The sequence below is a fragment of the Juglans microcarpa x Juglans regia genome, chromosome 5S (genome assembly GCF_004785595.1).
Source record: "Juglans microcarpa x Juglans regia isolate MS1-56 chromosome 5S, Jm3101_v1.0, whole genome shotgun sequence".
Taxonomy (NCBI): domain Eukaryota; kingdom Viridiplantae; phylum Streptophyta; class Magnoliopsida; order Fagales; family Juglandaceae; genus Juglans; species Juglans microcarpa x Juglans regia.
Genome location: NC_054603.1, coordinates 5,245,665 through 5,266,096, shown reverse-complemented (window position 1 = coordinate 5,266,096; position 20,432 = coordinate 5,245,665). Strand labels below are relative to the sequence as shown.

At 34.9% G+C, this 20,432-nt stretch overlaps 2 protein-coding genes, 1 long non-coding RNA gene and 1 pseudogene across 3 annotated transcripts; 2 read left to right on the top strand and 2 right to left on the bottom strand.

Moving 5' to 3' along the window:
• Positions 1 to 104: 104 nt before the first annotated feature.
• On the bottom strand, positions 105 to 8,672 carry LOC121267627. Its single transcript, XR_005941052.1, has 3 exons — positions 8,661 to 8,672; positions 1,769 to 1,771; positions 105 to 273 (listed from the first exon to the last, which is right to left on the bottom strand). It is a non-coding gene; the product is annotated as an uncharacterized LOC121267627 (long non-coding RNA).
• On the top strand, positions 4,139 to 5,225 carry LOC121267626 (annotated as a pseudogene).
• Positions 7,840 to 11,147, top strand: LOC121267625 (protein trichome birefringence-like 38). The gene is made up of 5 exons (XM_041171581.1): positions 7,840 to 8,256; positions 8,387 to 8,558; positions 9,804 to 9,979; positions 10,078 to 10,236; positions 10,612 to 11,147. Exons 1-5 carry the CDS (start codon positions 7,964 to 7,966, stop codon positions 10,904 to 10,906), a joined length of 1,095 nt encoding a protein of 364 aa, XP_041027515.1. The 5' UTR covers positions 7,840 to 7,963; the 3' UTR covers positions 10,907 to 11,147.
• A 4,385-nt stretch (positions 11,148 to 15,532) lies between these two features.
• Positions 15,533 to 19,383, bottom strand: LOC121267624 (protein CHUP1, chloroplastic-like). The gene is made up of 6 exons (XM_041171580.1): positions 17,883 to 19,383; positions 17,364 to 17,495; positions 17,091 to 17,272; positions 16,890 to 17,001; positions 15,984 to 16,118; positions 15,533 to 15,870 (listed from the first exon to the last, which is right to left on the bottom strand). The coding sequence occupies exons 1-6, from the start codon at positions 19,014 to 19,016 to the stop codon at positions 15,748 to 15,750; spliced, it is 1,818 nt and encodes a 605-aa protein (XP_041027514.1). The 5' UTR covers positions 19,017 to 19,383; the 3' UTR covers positions 15,533 to 15,747.
• Between the last annotated feature and the right edge of the window lie 1,049 nt (positions 19,384 to 20,432).

Genomic DNA, 20,432 nt, shown 5'->3' with positions numbered 1-20,432 from the left:
TTCCCAAAACTCTTGCTTTGGAGCCACGTGTTGGGTCCATTGATCACACGCGAGGGGAGTACTATAATATATTTGAATTATTAACATAAGAAAAATCTATGAAAAATGATAGTTGTGGTCGTGAATTATGTACAAGTACGGTGCAATCACTTTGAAAAAAGTGAATAAATATTAGATTCACATGAAAAAATAATAATTTTTTAATAGTGAACCTCACTTTTTTTTCAAACGACTGCATGGCGTTTGCGCATTCCACGATTGCATGTAACATTACTCAAAATTTAATTATCATCATTTTTATTATCATTACTCATTAACAAAAGGGCATTCATTGGTAGAGCAATTTGAAATAAAACCATGTCCTCAAATGTAAAGACAATTTGCATTTTGTACTACCAAAAATTTTCAAAAATATTCTCACAACTTGGTATTTAATTTTCTATGTTTCTTTTAGTTCCTCAACAATTTTACCTTTTTTTTTTCTTTTTTCATTAATGAAATCTCAAATTCTCACATTGGTTTTTTTTTTTTTTAACATCTCATAACTCTCATCTGATACTTGCACTGAGTAGTTGCAGTAGTCTCATCTTAAAAACTATTTTCTGAAGATTTTTTAAGTGCCCCCAAATAAGATCTTTTGCGGCTACATTATTTTTGCCGCATATTGTCTATGGAACAAAAGTGGGACCGGATTTTTTACGGCGGCATTCTTTTCACCGCATATAGTCTTCTCTGGCACTCTATATTGATGCAAATAAATATTTTAGACCAAAAGCGTTATTTGCAGCTAGGAAAACTGGCCGCAAAGAATTATTTGTGACCAAAATATTTATTGCCAAATAGTTATTTATTAACAAAAAAAAAAAGAAAAAGAAAAAATAGCAGTAAAACGGAATTCGTAAAAAAAAAAAAAAATACACATCCACTTTACATCTCAACCACAAAAAACAATTATACAAACAACAAACTAATTAAAAATGATATGGTGTGCTAAGAATGGTCACTTAAAATAAAAAATGACCCAATGATAGCTACTAGAATAGATAACATAGCCCAAAATGACACAAAAATTTTTTCTTCTATATATACACATTCACAGCCACCACACAAAAAAGCAGCGAGAAAATTTTAAATCAATCACCACAAATGAAATAAAGTAGGCAAAAACACAATAAAATATAAACACCAATCCTCAAAGACGTGATAAAAAGTAAAAATAAGAGGAATAAACAAAGAAAAAACTCAAACGAAATCAAAACGCATGCATGCAGATAGAGTAGAGCAACACAATAGCTGAGCATGTTCCAAGTGGAAAAGAATTACTATGTATCCCCTCTTTTTGCAAACCTACTCCTAAAATAACAAATCGGCCACACACAAAAATAAACTAGAGCACGAATACACATGACAACTCTATACGAACGAGAGATATTTCTTTTAAAGAAAATAAGGAAAGTTTATCGAGTTCTAAACTTAGGAGATGTGTAGAGATGAAACAATAGTAATAAAAAAAAAAACAAAAAAGGGGAAGAGACTTAGTAGATAGATTAAGCATATACCTGAGATAAAAAATGGGTGGATAAAAATGATTCATCCCATTCTGTGTGAGGCGCTTTATATATTTTAGGACATTTTGGATTGTTTAAATAAACTAAAACACTTTCGAATGGTCAAATTTTAAAAAATTAGCACGTTCCAAATTCTAGTCAAACTTCATTGAAATTTTACCATTCGAATGAATTTTAAATACATTCTAACATAATCAAACTTCCTTTGAAAAGAAAATATCCTTGTTCGAACGGAAACTATTATCGTTCAAACAAAGTTTATAAATTGAAAAAAAAATGGTGCATTCTACTTACTAGGCAATATTAGGTTGAAATTTGCGTTGGAAAAGAATATATGTCAATGTAGTTGTGATTATTTGAACACATTTGTCGTTGTTCGAACATATTTCTTACCATTTGAGTGGATTTGGTATCATTCAAACAGAATGGACACCGTTCAAATGGATATAATAAATCATTCAAATGGACAATCACTTTTCGAGAAAATTGATTTTGTCCCTAAATAAGATCATTTGAATGATAAGTTATTGTTCAAACGATATTTACAACTCGAGCTATTTTTGGGACAAAGTTTGGATTTCTTTCCTAAAAGTTAAATTTGTTGTAGTGATACTTGTAGCACAAAATACCGCTTTCATTAGATTAAAAATAAAAAGATGTTTTACAATAGTAATGTCATCAAAAATAATACGCAATGGGTATTGGCAGTGAATTAGTCACTCTTCGTAAATTGATTTGATGGATAGCTATCCCACTATCATTAGTCACAATAGAATAAGAAAAACTCTACTAATAAATGATACTTTTTTACATTAACGACATGACTTTTTTTTTTTAAAGACGAGGTACGGTATCTCTAATTTTGTTTATTTTATATAAAAAAAGCTTTGGGATTACGAAAATTCTAAAACCAAACTTTAAGAAAAACTTCTATATTGTGCTAATTACAATCAAAATCTACACTTAAAAGAACAAAGTTAAAGTCACAATCATCTAATTTTTGTGCCTAAATCTAAGTAATTTCAAAACATCCATCCTATACTCCCCCAAAGTCAACGATGGTAATTGAATAGCAAAGAATAATTGGTCGAAACACCTACTGCACTGCAAAATGTTTAGTTGTATTTTTTGCAAGTTAATCAACAATAAAATTACCTTCAATGTTCAATAAAAAAATATATAAAACTTGTTGGAAAGCAAGAATGTCCTCCCAAATGTTATAAAACTGTCATGGTGGAGAAGTGGAATTAAGAAACCATTGAACAATGACTCTGAATCAATTTCAAATAAAATTTGGGTGCCGCCCTCTTTCAAAAAAATATATATATTACACCCAAGAAATCTAACTGCAAACAAAATAAGAGGCCTTATTTTAGAGCCATCAACTCAGCCAAAGTACTAGTTTCATGTCCCAAATGAAGAGAAAAGGTAAACAAAGATCCATGCTTAGCTGCATTTCACAAGATACCTCCCGATCTTGCCATATATACCAGGATTTCCAAATTATGAAGAGTGTGTGAGATTTATATATTTTAAAACTGTAAATATCATTTCTCTTTCTTAAAGAGAGTGTGCGAAATTTACATAGACTAGGATTAATTGTATTTAGCATTACTCATATGCAAGAGGTATTTGCGTGCAATGAATCTATCACTCTTTGGAAATAGATTTGATGGATCGTTAACCCACTATTATTAGTCATACTAGAATAAGAGAAATTCTACTAATAAGTAAAGTGTGAAAGACACAATTTCTATGTTAACGATATGATATTATTTAATTTGTAAGAGTAATTTAAGATTTTAAAACTTGCAAACCAAGTTTTTTTCTAGTTAGTGATGTGAATGACGCGTCATTTACATGACCAGCATACAAATAGAAGAAGTGATAAAATAAACATATATATCCTTTTGGGAGGGATCTGAATATAATTCCAAATTAGCCCCCCGGCCATATCAAGTACGAGGAGGCCATGGCACCAATAAAGTTAGAATTGAAGGCAAATATACTTTTTAAAGGAATGGAACTCCCAAACACAAGAATATTCAAACGATGTGATCATGGAATACCTACAAACAATATATTAAGCAAGAATTTGATTTTAGGACACATCAGATCGAACACATGATGATGGCAAATACGCAACCCAACTATTCGGATGAGTTCCCAAAAGACAATCCAATGATCATTAGTTTATTTAATACAATGGTTGCAAAATATATATTTAATTAAAATAAAGTATTAAATAGAGGAACGTAAACGGAGTTCAAGACCTGAACTTTCCGTTGTCAATAATACGATATTTTTTACGACTCCTGGTAATGTCTCTAATTGTGGCGTACTAATTATGAGTTGAAGGGAAGAACCATGCATGAGGAAGGAATCTTCTATATATACCAGTTTCTTCCCAATCATTGGTGTGTGCCTACTCATCTTCACTAGCTGATCTTTGGGTTCCTGAAATCATATCCCTAAGATTAACCATCAAGCACACTGCCTGCCCATTTCAAGTTGGGAAAAAATGGCTTTGACAACTGGAAGAGCATTGATGCTCTTGATCACGCTGTTGGGGATATGGGTTTCCCAAGCCACTTCTCACACGTTGCATGAAACTTCCATGTTGGAGAGGCACGAGGAATGGATGGCTCTTCATGGACGCATGTATAAGGATAGTGCAGAGAAGGAAATGCGGTTCAAGCTTTTCAAGCTCAACGTGGAGTTCATCAAGTCTTTCAACAGCGATGTAAATCGGCCTTATAAGCTAGGTGCCAATGAATTTGTTGATCAAAGTAATGAAGAATTTCGGGCCCTTCACAATGGATACAAAAGGCCCTCCATTCTCAGGTCATTTCCAATGACACCATTTAAGTATGAGAACATGACTGCAGTGCCATCTAGCATTGATTGGAGAACAAAAGGAGTCGTCACCCCCATTAAGGACCAGAAAACATGCGGTAAGACAGATATATTTATATACATACTTTTTTCTTAATTTATTTAATAGATAATGTGAACATCATTGGCTAGATTTCCTAACACGGCAAGTACCTTGCATTGTGATATGAATCTAGGATGTTGCTGGGCATTTTCTGCTGTTGCAGCCACGAAAGGGATCGCCCAAATCACAACAGGAAAGTTAATCTCTCTTTCAGAGCAAGAATTAGTTGATTGTGACACCAGCGGTGAAGACCAAGGCTACGAGGGTGGGATGATGCATTTGAATTTATCATCCAAAACAAAGGCCTTACAACAGAAGTAAAGTACCCATACAAGGGAGTGGATGGAACTTGTAACGATAACAAGGCAGCATCCCATGCGGCCACCATCAAAAGCTATGAAGATGTGCCTGCCAACAGTGAGCAAACACTGCTCAAGGCAGTTGCCAACCAACCAATTTCTGTCGCCATTGATGTGAGTGGCTCCGCTTTCCAATTTTACTCGAGCGGAGTCTTCACTGGAGAGTGTGGAACAGAACTGGACCATGGTGTGACTGCAGTTGGTTATGGGACAACAATCGATGGGACTAAGTACTAGTTAGTGAAGAATTCATGGGGTACCAGTTGGGGTGAAAAGGGATATATTAGAATGAAGAGAGACATTGATGCGCCGTAAGGTCTATGCGGCATTGCCATGGAGTCTTCCTATCCCGTTGCTTGAATTATATTGGAGTGATGAATACATCTTATTCACGCATTGTCCCATCATGATTGCTATATATCTCCATGCTTATCTAAGTTATATAATTATGTCCTACTTTTCCTTTCTTGATCTTTTTAAAGTTTGATGTCTTATATGTTTAGTCCATTAAAAAAATGCTTATGTTGTTGCATTATATACGGAGACAAAACACGTAATTTAAAAATAGAACTGCTTGCTTGTTTTTCTCTCTCTTTTTTGTTTTTTTAAAAGCTTATAATCTTTAAGTATGCTTCAAGCTCCACTAGTGTAATATATACACACACACATGATTGCAATCGATTGAATATTAACTCCAATTGGGGCACCATATTTGGGCTCGTAAAGAACAATTTGATAGCAATACGACAAAACTTTCTAGTAGCCTAAAAATGGTGGCACTAGCTCTTGCTTTGGGGCCACATGTTTGGCCCATCGATCACACGTGAGGAGATTGTGCTATAATACATTTGAATAATGAACAAAATGGCATTCATTGGTGGTGGATGGTATTGTCTAAAAGTTTAAACCTATGATTATATGACGGATGTGGATGTTAGAAATTTCAAGAACTTGTTGCTTTTTGTGTCGTTTGCAAGTGGAAAAATACCCAAATATGGAACTAATTGGGAAGTTATCTTCAGGACAGAAAAAGGCTTCGATTAATTTGCAGAACAAGTGAAAAAGACTCGCAAGTCCCACGTCATTGATGTCGATATTTGCTCTTTGTTTTCAAGAATACAGAGGAGTTTCTGTTTGCATACGCTTATTAGAGCATTGGTAATGGACTAGCCAAATGTCAATGCAAGTTCAAACTTTAGCTAGATGTGAGAAAAAGCTTCCACATTGGATTAGCCAATGGTCCAAAGCTTAAGACTTGAGCTACAGTAAATCTTAAGTCCTCTCCAAACATGGCTAGCTACTATTCACAATGGAAATTAATATTTTATTATTTCATCACTTCCCTCTCTCTTTGAATGGTAAAACATGCATGTCATGCACTAGTAAAAATTTTTATTTATTCTTCTGATTGCAAATATTGATAGAGTAGACACATTATTTCTACAAAGCATGAAGATATAGGAAATATATGAATTGTATTTGTAAAATAAAAAATAAAAAATATATATAATATTATATTATTATTTTAACTTTAAGATAGCTAGTCCAATGTAGACTCATTTAGTCAAAAATTGATACTATAACTAAAAGTTAAGATTCTAACTAAATTTTAAACTTGGCAATGCCAATGCTCTTATTTGTTAACAGTATTGGTCGTATTTACTAAAAAGGAAACCACCCAGTTGTCATGGCAATCAAACAAACTTCTGAAATGGCCTTTTCAAAGAGAAAACGGAATAAGTTTCATTAATGAGATGGCCTGCCTAAGGAAAGAGTTCCATTGATGATGGATTTGACTTCTCTCAAAACATAGAAATAACCAGAACCCTTCAATCATGAAAGTGAACATATTTGAACGTATACATTTTATTGCAGAGAATCTTACCTTACGCTAAATGAGTGTTGTTGCAAATTTTATTATGAGAAATTCTATTTACAGTATTGAGTAAGGGGATATTATTGTAATTTTAAATTTTTTTAAATATAACTGTATACGCTTAGATGAACAGTCTCGGAGACTATATGTAGACTTTATTCGCCCTAAAACTTGCATTGTTAAATCAACCGCAAGAATTAGCTTCCAAAGCAAGAGAATTATTAGATAATTTCATAGCGTGATGATGTGGGTGACATCTTATAATAGATTGTAAATATCTAATAATTACTCTTCAAAATAATGAGAATAGTCGGTAATATGTAAAATCTAGTAATGCACGGTTCACCAACCTATTGGATTGGACCTACCTTGCTTTGACAAAATAACATTTAGCCCGTGGGCGGAACCTCTGTATCAAGATGTTTGGTGGCTGAGACGCCTTGGATTTTTGGATTTTTTTTCTTTTTCTTTTTTATTTCAAGGCTTTGAGGACTGTTTCAATAAACGTTATGCTAGTCCACATGTTGCAATGAGAGTTTTATTGACATGATTTAGAATTTTAAAGAATGTAACAGGATTGATTACATGAACTTGTGAATTTACTTTCTCCCCAAATAATTAAGTTAGCTCACCAATTGTCGTTTAGCTTCTTCTTTTTTTTCTAATCAATTGTCGTTTAGCTTATTTCGATGCATATTTATCCCCCGAGACATGCAGACCAGTGGAATCATCATGTAATGCACTTTTCAAGAACCCTTATTATACAAATATTTGATTTCACGGACTGAGAAAAAACATACATAATTTCAACCCCGACAGACATTACACGAGACAAATGAATCCATGATTTCCAGCTCATGTCAGAAGATATTAAAAATAAAATGCTCCTCTTATCAGTGTTATCACAAATCATGTGAGCTCTGTTCATCTCTCTCTCTCTCTGTCTTTCTCGACGTCCAGGACTCTTTTCTGCCACCTTGATTTTATCTAATTAATAAAATTGGAATCTGAGAGATCTTGATACCAACTCAATTTCGAGATGAGTCCATTGACTTTCTAAAACTAAAAAAGAGCCCACAAATAGCTAGATGAGCAGAGCTCCCTCATTTGCTCTGTCCTCAGTTTGAACCCGTGGCTTATTTCCCTATATAAACCAAGGTCACGGACAACTTCTGTTCACAGCTTATCTTTAACATCAACTTTGAGAACCCAAAAACCGGAGATGGGGTTTTGTTTCCAGGCCCTCATCTCTGCATTCCTTCATGTCCTGCTCTTGGTGTCTTTGGAGCAAGCAAGAGCAGGGCAATTCCACAATGTGAGCAGTTTGAGTAGGAAGCAAGTGAGCGGTGGGTGCAATTTGTTCCAAGGACAATGGGTGTTTGATGCTTCTTATCCTCTCTATGATTCTTCGAGCTGCCCCTTCATAGACCCAGAGTTCGATTGCCAAAAGTATGGCAGACCCGATAAACAGTACCTCAAGTATGCTTGGAAACCTGACAACTGTGACTTACCCAGGTAATCTCGCCTCTTCAGATTCAAAACGTCTGTTTGTTTTCTGGGCACAGACACAAGCCCCCAGAATTTGTTTAAACTCTCCGTTTCCAAAACGCTTTTTATACCATCTGCTTGGTTTTTTGGTCTGTAGGTTTGATGGGATAGAATTTCTGAGGAGGTGGGGAGGGAAGAAGATAATGTTCGTGGGCGACTCGCTGAGTCTGAACATGTGGGAATCGTTGACGTGTATGATTCACGCGTCGGTGCCCAATACAAAAACATCCTTCACGAGGAAAGACTCACTGTCTTCTGCGACTTTCCAGGTGAGGAGTTCAATTCCAGCCCTTTTTTGCCCATTTTGTTTCAAAATCAACACAATTCCGTTCGTTGAATGACTGCAACTCTGCTTTGGACAATTGCCTCACTTTTGTAATATTCTTTTGTGCTCCATTAAAAAGATCGAAGAAGAAAAAAAAAAAAAGCTCCTGAAACGGAGGAAACCATGCTCCTTTATAGAGTTACTGTATTTGGATGGTTCGGCTCGCCAAAAGCTCCTCTTGCCGACCTATGAACACAGCAATAATGGCCGAAATGAAAATGTAATTTATTAGGGACTACCAGAATAGCTGAAGCAGCGGTGCTACTCTGCCGAGAGTAGTACCACTGCTAATTGTTACCACCAGTTACTTTTCAATTTCTTTTTTATTTTTCTATTTACATTTTTTAATATATTTAAATATTTTTAAAAAATAAAAAAATATATCAACATACTTAAAATCATGTCTTTAATTATTAAATAAATAAAAAACTTATCAAGCGGTACATTTAAACGGTACAATTTGAGAGGCAAAATACTAAATAGCTCTTTCCATTGTGAATTGGATGGTATTTTCCGTAGGGAGATTACCATAGGTATTGGGTGGAAAATTTTGTCTAGGCAGCACTTATACAGGTTGTATTCTTGCCGCCCTCTACAATTATTTTTTTGAGTTCTGTTGTTCTGCATTTATTTTTGTATTTTTTTTGTACACTTTACCTATGTAATTGATCAAGTAGTTATTTTATATTAAAAAAATTGACGTAATCAATCACATTAATATAATTCGTAATGAATATGTAAAAGTGAATTTACATAAAATTTTTATATTTTTTTTCTCGTATGTTTGAAATTAGCATTAAATATTAATTGAAGAGGCAAAGGGTCTCAAATAATAAAACTAAAAGTCTAAATTATTCGGAAAAAAAAAAAAAAAAAGATTCTCAAATAATCATTTTCTTTGGCGCCTTGTGATTCTGATGAGTCGTGACTTTGTGGGCTCGTGGATGAAAAATAATGCTAATGGCTACTGTTTCTCCACGTGAATTTCTTAATCAACAAGACTCCTGACCGACGCTTGCACCTTTTTTCTTGCTGTCCTATAATTCAGTTCGTGATTAATTAATTATCGTAGAATTATGTCAATTATAAAACAAATTTAAAATATATTATAGTAATTTATTTTGTGTGTTTGATTGATTAATTTATTTATTTAATCTTTGAATAAGGGGGAAATTTTGAGTGTGTGCAGGAATTTGGTGTCACTTTGCATCTATACCGTTCACCATACCTTGTTGATATAATTAGAGAAGACGTTGGCCGAGTGCTGACGCTGGATTCAATCCAGGGCGGGAAGGCATGGAATGGGATGGACATGCTGGTCTTCAACACGTGGCATTGGTGGACCCACACGGGAGGATCTCAACCGTAAGATTATGTTTTTGTCTTTGTAATATTCTGGCATGGACCGAGAGGTGGGGCGGAATGTTTTAAGGTGTCAGGTGATGAGGTTTTGGGATATGCAGGTGGGATTATATAAGGGAAGGGACAAACTTGTACGAAGATATGGACCGTCTCACTGCATTTTATAAAGGGCTCACCACTTGGGCCAATTGGGTCGACCTCAATGTTGTTCCTACCAAAACCAAGGTTTTCTTCCAGGGCATCTCTCCTACCCATTATCTGTGAGTACACGTCATATTTTTTAAAAAATAACGTGTAAGATTTGTATATTCTAAACTATATTTAACATTACTCGATAATATAGAAACTATTCCGCTTGAAAGTTGAATGCAAAATGTTCATTGGTAAGAAGGGTCGGGCTACTCTGCCACTCAAATTTATCAGTTTTGGTTTTTGGGTTTTTTTTCATATTTTTTTAATATATTTAAATATTTTAAAAAAATAAAAGAAAAATATCTCAATACACTTAAAATCACTTTCTTAATTATTAAGTAAAAAAAAAAAATTCTAAGTAATCAAATGGAGCGGTACAATTGAGAGGGTAAAGTAATTTTTTCCTTTGTAAGAAAGATGTTGATACTGTTTTCTTAAATCAGGGGCGCAGAGTGGAATCGGCCCAAAAAGAATTGTGATGGAGAAGTCGAGCCAATATCTGGGTCAACCTATTCGGCCGGTGCACCTCCAGCCGTCGGTGTGGTGAACGAAGTGTTAAGTAAGATTAAGAAACCTGTTTACTTGCTTGACATAACAACATTGTCACAGTTGAGAAAGGATGCACACCCTTCCTCATACAGTGGTGAGCATCCCGGCATGGACTGCAGCCACTGGTGCCTTCCTGGACTCCCTGATACTTGGAACCAACTACTGTACGCAGCTGATCTTGTCGTGTGAAAGCTAACATAGCACATCGATTTTAGTGATCTTTTCAAATCATTTTTTTTTTTTTTTGTAATTGTTTGGGGGATCAGAATAAAAGGGGGGCAAAGGTCAATTGTAAAGTAATTGGTTGTCTTAACCACGTGTATCTCTCTTTTCTGCTTCAGTATCTTTCTCCAAAAATTTGTTTTGGATAACAATCAGCTCTTGAAGTTGTCTCATTTTATGGTCCACAAAGGTGAGACAAAAATTGATTACACTTCTTTATACCACCAACATATCAAGTCCCAATAGCCCATTCAGTGCTTGTTGATACTCCAAAAATTGCACAATAAATCAGAAGGAGAGAAAGAGTCATTCTCAGCCCACTCGAGCGACTTGGACCTCGATTGATGTTGTTAGGAGCTCCAGACAGTGTGTCAGTGCGGCTGTAAGGTGTCAGCGCATACGTCCATGACAATGAAATGTGTAGAGAAAATAAAAGAAGATGGACACATGAGTTTACGTGGTTCGGCATAATGCTTACATTCACAAGCGTTTGTAGAAGAGAAACCCATTATAATATTTATGTTTACAGTCTCTCATGGTCTCTCATTCCTCATTGTACAATAGTGGTTTCGGATACATTTACTAGAGAAAAACCATTTGCTAGAGCCCCCTGTTCCGAAATTGAAGAAGAAGTCGAAGAGGAAGAAGAAGAAGATCATCCTCCTTGGAAGTCATCCGGACCCCTACTTATCTAATTGCTTTTCCCGCTTGCGCCCCTACAGTGGTAAGGCCAAACCTGTCTTGCGTGTCTAACCCCCCTGACAGCCCCATGCCTTCTGACCCCCTGACAACCCTCTCCCTCCTAGTCGTCCCTTTCCTCTGACAGCCCACTATCCTTCCTGACACCATGGACAGTCCCCCCTGACACCATGGCCTTTACCCCTGACACCCCATGCATCCTCTCCCCTCTCACCTTTTCTCGTTCCCTGCTGGGCCTAGGCTAAATATTTTTATCTCCCTCACAATACCATACAGAACATACTATTGTACTAGGTCCAGGGTTCTGCCAAAAAAACTAGGATGGAATTCACATTTCACAAGTTATTGGAACAAGTTTTAAATAGACAAGTCTCGTGAAGCTCTTTATAAAAAAGTAGATCTCTCTAATAAAGAATGGTTTATTTTATAATTTTTTAAAGTGGAATCTACTTTTTTACAAAGACTCGCGGGACTTATACAAATTATTTCTCTTTTACTATTAATGGATGGGTTATTCCTTGGTCAGCAGCTATCTGGTGACAAGTGAAATAACATTTTGGGAATCTCGTTCTTTTTTAACTTGATTGGGAAAGCAGCAAAACTTTTCCACACTACATTGCAAAACTTTGATAGCCCATTCTCCAGTCGACCCTTATTCCCTTGAATAGACATGTAGCCATATAGGAGCATAGAAGATTATTGACATATCTCTATGTTTCTTTCCCATTTCAAGCCCCCCAAAGTTTGCTGAACCATCCTACAAAAGGTTATCATCATGACAAAAATACACACATAAAAAATTAATAATAGAACAAGGAATTACCTCAATAGTAGTAACAGAATTTCAATAACGCATTATGCCAACTATACTTACATGGCGATTTGCCACCCAATTCTATCTTGTGAAATCACCACTTGTATCAAAAATTTAAACTGATAGAAAAATATAGATTTTATTATTTTATATATTAACATCCTCTCTCACTTGTAGGTCAGAATTTTCTTCAATAAGTAGGATCAACAAGTGGAATATTTAATTAACTAAAGTAGACTGTAGAGTCAGGGCTCAAACTCAAGACCTCTACTCTAATACTATGTGAAATCACTACTTGTCTTAAAAATTAAAATAATAAAAAGAAGTAGATTTTATTATTTTGTATCTTAACATATCCAAGAGGCCCAATTCGCATCATAGTACAAGGACCTCAAATTTATCTAATCTCATTCCATAACCATAAAAAAGTCACACAAACACACGACACCCAAGAGGAAAACCTATTTGGAACGCCCGGATTGAGTTGGAAGAGATGGCATCCATGTAGATGCGCAAGGTTACGGGCCTGCCGCCGTAATTAGGATTGAAATTGATTCAAGCCGAGTCAAACTTTTGGATTATCGAGTTGAGAGTTCAAGTTGAGGGCTCGATGAGCCAAGCCGAGTTGTGGTTCAAGTCGAGTTATTTATCAATTTTTTTCTATACTCTTTAATAAGCTTGAGCAGTTATTATTCGAATTTTATTTTTACTCATTTATATTTTTTTTATATATATATTTTGAATGGCTCGAGCCGAATCGAGTTATTATTCAAATTTTGTTTGTACAGCTCGTTTATATAAGGTTTATATATTTTTTATATTTTTTTTTGAATGAATTGAATAATTAAAAATATCAAATTACAAAAAAAAAAATTAAATCTAATGAAATCTTTACAACTAATATATAAACCTTATATTGAATTATAAGATTATAACATTTTTACAAATACGTTTCATATATGATTTCTACATTGTAGTATATGAAACTACCAAGTCCTACGTACTAACTATTACACATATTATAAAATATCTACTATAATTAATCACTCAAGTGCTTAATTAACTAACATATAATTATGAATTATATTTAATATATAATCATAAATGACTAGACATAAGTATGTTTATATTATAAAGATAACTATGTTTATATTATTAAAGAAGCATGCATATATATGCATGTGTATATAAGAATACTAAATATATAATTATATATATATATCTATATATATTCAATCATTTATGAATGAACTATAATCAAGTGGAACTAACAAATAAGTCTTAATGAGTGTTAACCGAACTAAATCGAATAATGTATGATTTATTAACCGAGCGGATTTCTACTTTCACAGTTAAACTTTTCTTTTCACGTCGAGCTCAGTTGGAATAGAACAAAGTATCAAGCTAGCAATAGTACAGATTGGTATTTACGGCCTGAAATTAGTCAGAACTTGTCGCGGACACCTGTTGCCGATAAAAAGTTGACTGTCTACCTCCTTTTTATGTTTCGGCCATCAGACGGGATCGTAATTCATGGGCACAATGAATTAGGGTGGATTTAGCCAGATATTCGATTCATTCAGTGGGTTGGACTGAACTCAAACAATTAGCTTAGCTTCAGCCCGCCACGAAGAATACAATAATGGCGGACCAAAACATTTTTTATTTGCCATTTAAGACCAATACAAAAGGAGAAGAATTTGTAAGATTCCAAGTTCCTTGCCAGAAGAAACTGTACATGGTGCGAATGTTAAAAATGTCGCCGGCAAAAAACGCCGGTACTGGTTCTCAAAAATGCAAGGCGGTTGGTGCATGTTGTTTGTATAACTCAATGAATGAATTCACTTCTGTGACGCCTTATTTTAAATGCACGTAATTAAACCATTATTATTTTTCAGCACCTTGTTAAATTGGTTGGTCCTCCAAAAACACTCTATACACCAAATTTTGACAGTTCAAAAGTGAAGTTGGTTTTTATCAGATTGAATAGTGAGTTACGATAAGATGAAAGTTAAATAAAATATTATTTAAATATTATTTTTATTTTGATATTTGAAAAAATAGAATTATTTATTATATTTTATATAAAAATTTATAAAAATAAAAATAATAAGATAAATTAAAATGAATGGAGATAATTTTGAATCCAAACCTACCAAAGAATGATATGCAAATAGGCTGCTCGCTGTAAGGGCATTGAATTAATGGGTCTAGAGTCTAGACAGACTGGTATCCCTAAATCCTATTCAATTACCTGAACGGTGGCTTGAAGATGTGAATTATTATTATCAATCTATATGAAGCTTGCAAAAGAATAAAATTTCCCTTGCAAAAGAAAAATAATACTAATTTCATTTTTTTTTTTTTAAAAAAAAAAAAGTAAAGTCTTCTCCCGTTGTATCTTTTTCTTTCTTTCTTTTTATCAAAATTATCTCCTTGACATCGTAATTCAAAACCATGTTAGAATGCAACGTATACTCGCTTAAGAGATTATACAACTAGTTTTATGTCATCTTAATCACCAAAATTGATGATCGAGTGATGAGATGAGATAAAAATTCTGTAAATAATAGTGAAATAATTTCTGAATAGTTTAATTTTAAAAAATAAAAGAGAAAAAATTGAATAAAAATATTATAAAATTAAAATATTATTAGAATATAATTTTTTAACATAACTTTTGTTTTAAAATTTAAGAAACTATACTATTTTTTATGTTTTATTTGAAAGTTTAGAAAAATAGAATGATTAAATAATAATTAGATAAAAAAATTAAATATTTGAAATTAAAAAATGTGTTTGAATAATATTTAAAAAAAATTATAAAATTTTTTGAGACATTAACATTTACTTAACGTCAAAATCTTTTTTTTTTAATCTAAAAATTACTACATCTCAAGCAAAAGTCATTAAGCATATAGTTCGAAAAATTGTTACAAATGTAATTTCTCGAGCAAAGTCATACGGCAATTGGTTCGTCTGCAAATGAATTTTAAAAATTCAAGAAACTTAACAAGTTAACGTCACTCAACAGATCGTAAAGCACTAGAGCTGTAGGAATAGAAGGACAAAGTTGAAAATTGAAGGACAGCATCTTTGGCGCCAGAAGCCTCGTAATTAGTTCATTTATCAGAATAATTCACAGTAAACTAAGGCATATGCAATAAAATTAATGTTTCTAAGTCAAGATGGCTGGCTGGCAGCCATTGTATTCACAAACATCAAGTAATCATCTTTACAACAAAAACTAGGTGCAATTCTGAAGCTGAGTTTGCTACAGATTGATTAGCAAGGTTTACGACGACCTGCATACAAATTTCTGTTGTTGCTGGTTTTGGCATTGTACATGGCATGATTTTGCTTTGTCTCTCAGCTCTTGAAACGCCCTCATTGTTTCCACATCAAAGCCACCAGCAAACTGGCCATGAACAAGCAAGCACATTACCATTTGCATTCCCCATCAATAATGTATTTAAAACGAAAAACAAAAACCATGAATTCTCGACCATAGAAATGGGGTAAATCATTTACCTGATGTACTCTGAATGCAAATCTAACACATTGAACAATTAGCTCTTCTTCTTCTGGACCACTGCCAACTGTTTCGAGCTCTGCAGATACTCTCTTCATGTACTTTGTGGCCAATTTTACTGATGCCAACTTGATCTGCACCATTTTACAGCATTGTTTTTTTATAAATGAGCTATATAATTGGGCAAGCAGTAACTTAAATTCAACATCCAACTAGAATGTTAAATGAAAAGTGTAAAGTGGACAGGTAAAGTGTACCAACTCCAACCCCACTGATTTACAGCCCACTTCACTACATAAAAATCTAGGCTTAATACCCAATTCACAACAGTGGTTTGACGTAACAATGCTGCAAAAGTAACCCCGATATTTCTCCACCACAAGTGAAGGGTTTGTATAAAATTACGGGGAGTCGTCCTCTTCAATAAAAATAAAAACAAGAATTTTTTTTTTTATCAGTTGGATGATCCTTAAAGTCAGGTGTGAGGAGCAGAGTAGTAATATCTAACATATATTGAGTATCTCACAAACTGAGAGTAGTGACATTAAAATATGCAACTTTGAGGAACTTTCAAGACTTTCTTCACGTTACTAAAAGAATGCGAATTGCAACCCCCATCGGAGTTTTCAAGATTATGGAACCCCATAAATGGTCAACAGAGAGGAGGAAATGGACAAACAGACAAATTTAAGAATCTGGAAGTTCACATGTGCGCGTGCAGGTTTGCAGAGAGAGAGAAAAATGAGGCAAAAGCAAAACCTTCCTTCTGTCATTTTGCGACCACTATTCCTAGTTATGCTCCATGGTGCAGTATTGGTGAAACCTTCATTAGAAGGGACCACCTGAAATCTATTAATTAATCTACCAAAAGGGCCAAGTGGTCGGTCTCTGAGAAACGAAATTACCTGGCTTACAAAACCAGCATCGAGCATCCAATCCGTAGGAATATTACAAACTTTATATTTCTTTGTGGCAGATTCTCTCAAACGCGAGAGATTGTACACACCATGTTCTAACCTGTTCGTAGTTATAAGAAATAACAAAATTAGAGGACAAAATGGAAAAATTCATATAATATATAGAATAGTTATGGAAAAGAGCATTACTTCTCGAGTAAAGCCTGCATTTTCTTAAGGGCCGGGACGCACGGCTGTCGGGCATCGTCGCGAAAGGAGGAAGCCTCGGATTCGAGTTTCTTGAGATCACAGTACCCGAATGCCGCCTCGCGCAGTGCATCTGCCTTCTGCTCCGGCCACTCAAAATGCTTCAGAACCGCTCTTTCATCCACCTTTAACTCAAAAGAAGGAAATGATCAGATCAAAGTAACAGATACTCCAAAAAATAATAACAATAATAATAAAGCAAAAAATGAAGTGTACCAGGTAGGAGAGCTCGTCGTCGAGCCATTTAACAAAAGGAACAACATCCTCAATGTCCGTAAATGCTGCACTCTCAACTTCTTTTATCAGAAATCTTATGAAGTCTCCCTGAGTTTCTACATCTGACTTTATCTGGAAAAAATTCACATTAAACGTGAAAACTCAAATCAAACCAACAATGTCTAAAAACCCTATTTGCCCAATCGACTAAACAAACGAAGAAAAGGGAGTATTTCCGAACAAGTTTGGATTGCCACTAGGGTTCATCAAAATTACACCTTTTTTTTGGTTTGTCTTGTTTTGATTCTTTTGATTTTGAAAAGGGAATACCGAATATAAACAGTGTCTTATCTGCCAAGCAATTAAGATAAAATCCAAGAAACAAAATGTGCACACACAGGCAACAGTAAAGACACAGATGCTTCTGTCAGTAGTCACTGACAGAAATTAAAGCTCCAGTGTTAAAAAACTGTAGATACGGCCGGATAAAGCAAACCGCGACCGATAACCGGGACTTACCGCGAGCAAATGAGAAGACCGGTTCTCGATTTCGCCGATCATGTCACGAGTGTTGGCCGTGGCCGGTGCCGCCTCCGAGGTGGTGCCCGAGTCCCGTCGGGAGTCCCTTCGCATTAAGGAGTGGTAGAACTCCACCACCTCAGGCACCCTCCTCACTTTCGCCGGCACCCCCTTCAACCCCTTCGGTGGCGGGGGAGGCGGTGGAGGCACCATTCTCTTCGGTGGAGGCGGCGGAGGAATCGGTTGCTCCGTTGACGCTTTGTTCTCGGAAGTGAAAAAAGCACTGCTTGGCAATGTACTGGGTGATAAGGTTGTGGATGATGGTCTCGGTGGTGGTTTTGGGACCCTAGGGAGGCGAGATCTGAGATTCGAGAGAGCGGATTCGGACGACTCGGCGAGGTCCTCTGAGTTACACCTCGAGTGCCTTGGTCTCTCATTTTCTGTGTCCTCTTTCTTCGAATCCGGTCCTTCGAGCTTCTGGTTCTCAAAACTCAAACTGCTGTCCGCACATTTGGTTCCCTTTTTCAAGTTCTTTATGAGATTTGATTTCACGGACGCCTCTATTAGGCCCTGAAACCTCTGGGAAGATGAAAGGTCGTCATTGTCCATGATCAGCTCTACTCTGTTGCGATCCAATGCTGTTCTCTTCAACTCCGAAATCTCAGCCTCCATTGCCTTGACTTTCTTATCGCTCTCTTTTCTCTCATCCTCCATCCTCGTCTTTAACCCTTCCAGTTCCATTCTCAACGTCTGGTTCTCAATCTCCAAGCACTCGATTCTGTTGGAGGCTCTTTGAAGCTCTGCATCCTTGGAAAATATCTCGTTCTCAAGGACAGGGACAATGGCGACGGACTCCTTCAAAAGCTTGTACTCGAGGAGCTCGGTCTTCAAGCGTGACTCTTTCTCACGGAGCTCCTCGACCAGACGACGCAGCTCCGTGACATCAGGTGGGCGAGGCTGGACCTGAGCTGACGAGCGTGGGAAGTAAACCCCGAAGGACCTAGAGAACACTGCTTTCTGGGGAACCTTAGCCGAGCTCGGTGATGGCAATGGCGGTTTCGGGGGCGTCTCCTGCTTCGAGCAGGACGGAGACTTCTGCAGCCCCATGGCCAGTCTCACCTTCCCAGCCACCATTGCAACTCACTCACTCTCTAGCTACTCACTCACTCTATATCTCCAAAAGAATATAGATGAAGTGAAACCACTGGGTTCTGGTTTTTCCCCAAAGGTTTTTCTTGGGGCTCTGTGTTTTTTTTTTCTAAGTCCTCTAGTTTTCAATCCACTGGCCGAATAGAGTGAAGCCTACAAAGACGTCGTTGTCTGGGGGAGAGAGGAATAGGATAGAGTTTGAACTTAAAGTTTCCGAGTGATGAGAAAATAATCGAAGTGAAAGATAGAGAACGTTGAAAGGGGACGCTGTGTTAAAGAGAGGGTAAAGGTAAGAACTAAGAACTAAGAAGCTCCGAAAACGAGGAACGGTCTCTTCTTTTCTCGGATCCGGTTTGAAAAACCTGGAAAATTTTATACTGTACTGTCATTTCATATAATATCACATATTTATTATTGTTAAATAATTATTTATTATATTTTTATTATTATTTAATAATAATTAATATATTACATATTATTTAATATAATTAAAATAAAATAAGAGTGTGTTATATAATATTATATAATATTATTTTTATTTTTTATTTAAATATAAAAATTTATTAATGTGTAGTATATAAATGATGAGTAATATTTCTTGTAATTATATTTTTTATTTTAAATAATTAAAATTGTTATAATATTTGTATATTCTTTTTTTAATATTTAAAAAAATAAAAATAAAGAATATACAAAAATAATAATTTAAACTAGTGATAATTTTAAGAGTACAAAATGGCAGACTGAACACTCCAAGAAATATATTAAAACGCTAGTATCGTTAATAAAAAGACTTTTTGTATGGAAATATTAAATACTCAGCAAAAATTTATTATAATAGTTGTAATTTGTGAATTTCACGAAAACTCAATAGTATTTGAAAAATCTATATGGACAGATTTATAAATTTAAGATCCTTGAGATTATTTGTTCAATATTGTTACAATAAGAGGAAAGTATTCTAAATACTGTTTTTGTGTCTCGCCTTTCCTTTCGAGTATATAAAAATTATCTACTAGATTTTTTTTAACAAATAATCTCAATTTATCTCATTTAAATTAATAATTTTATTATTATTTATAAATTTTTCTATCTCTTTATCATCTCCCTATTCAAACGGCTGTTAATCAGCGAGCAGCCCGTCTTTCTTATAGAATGGTCAAAGAAAACAGTGAAAAGTGACACATGAACAGTCAGACACACGATTGATGCGTTTGTTTTTTTCATGTCCAAATCTGATTAAGAGGAATGCTAAATACAATACTTAGTAAATAAATTTTATACAAATTTTTTATAAAAAAATCAGTCATATTAATAAAAAATAATTCTTTTTATATTTTTTTAAGGTATTGTCTATTTTTTTATAAAGATTTGTATAAAATTTATAAATAAATGGTTGAT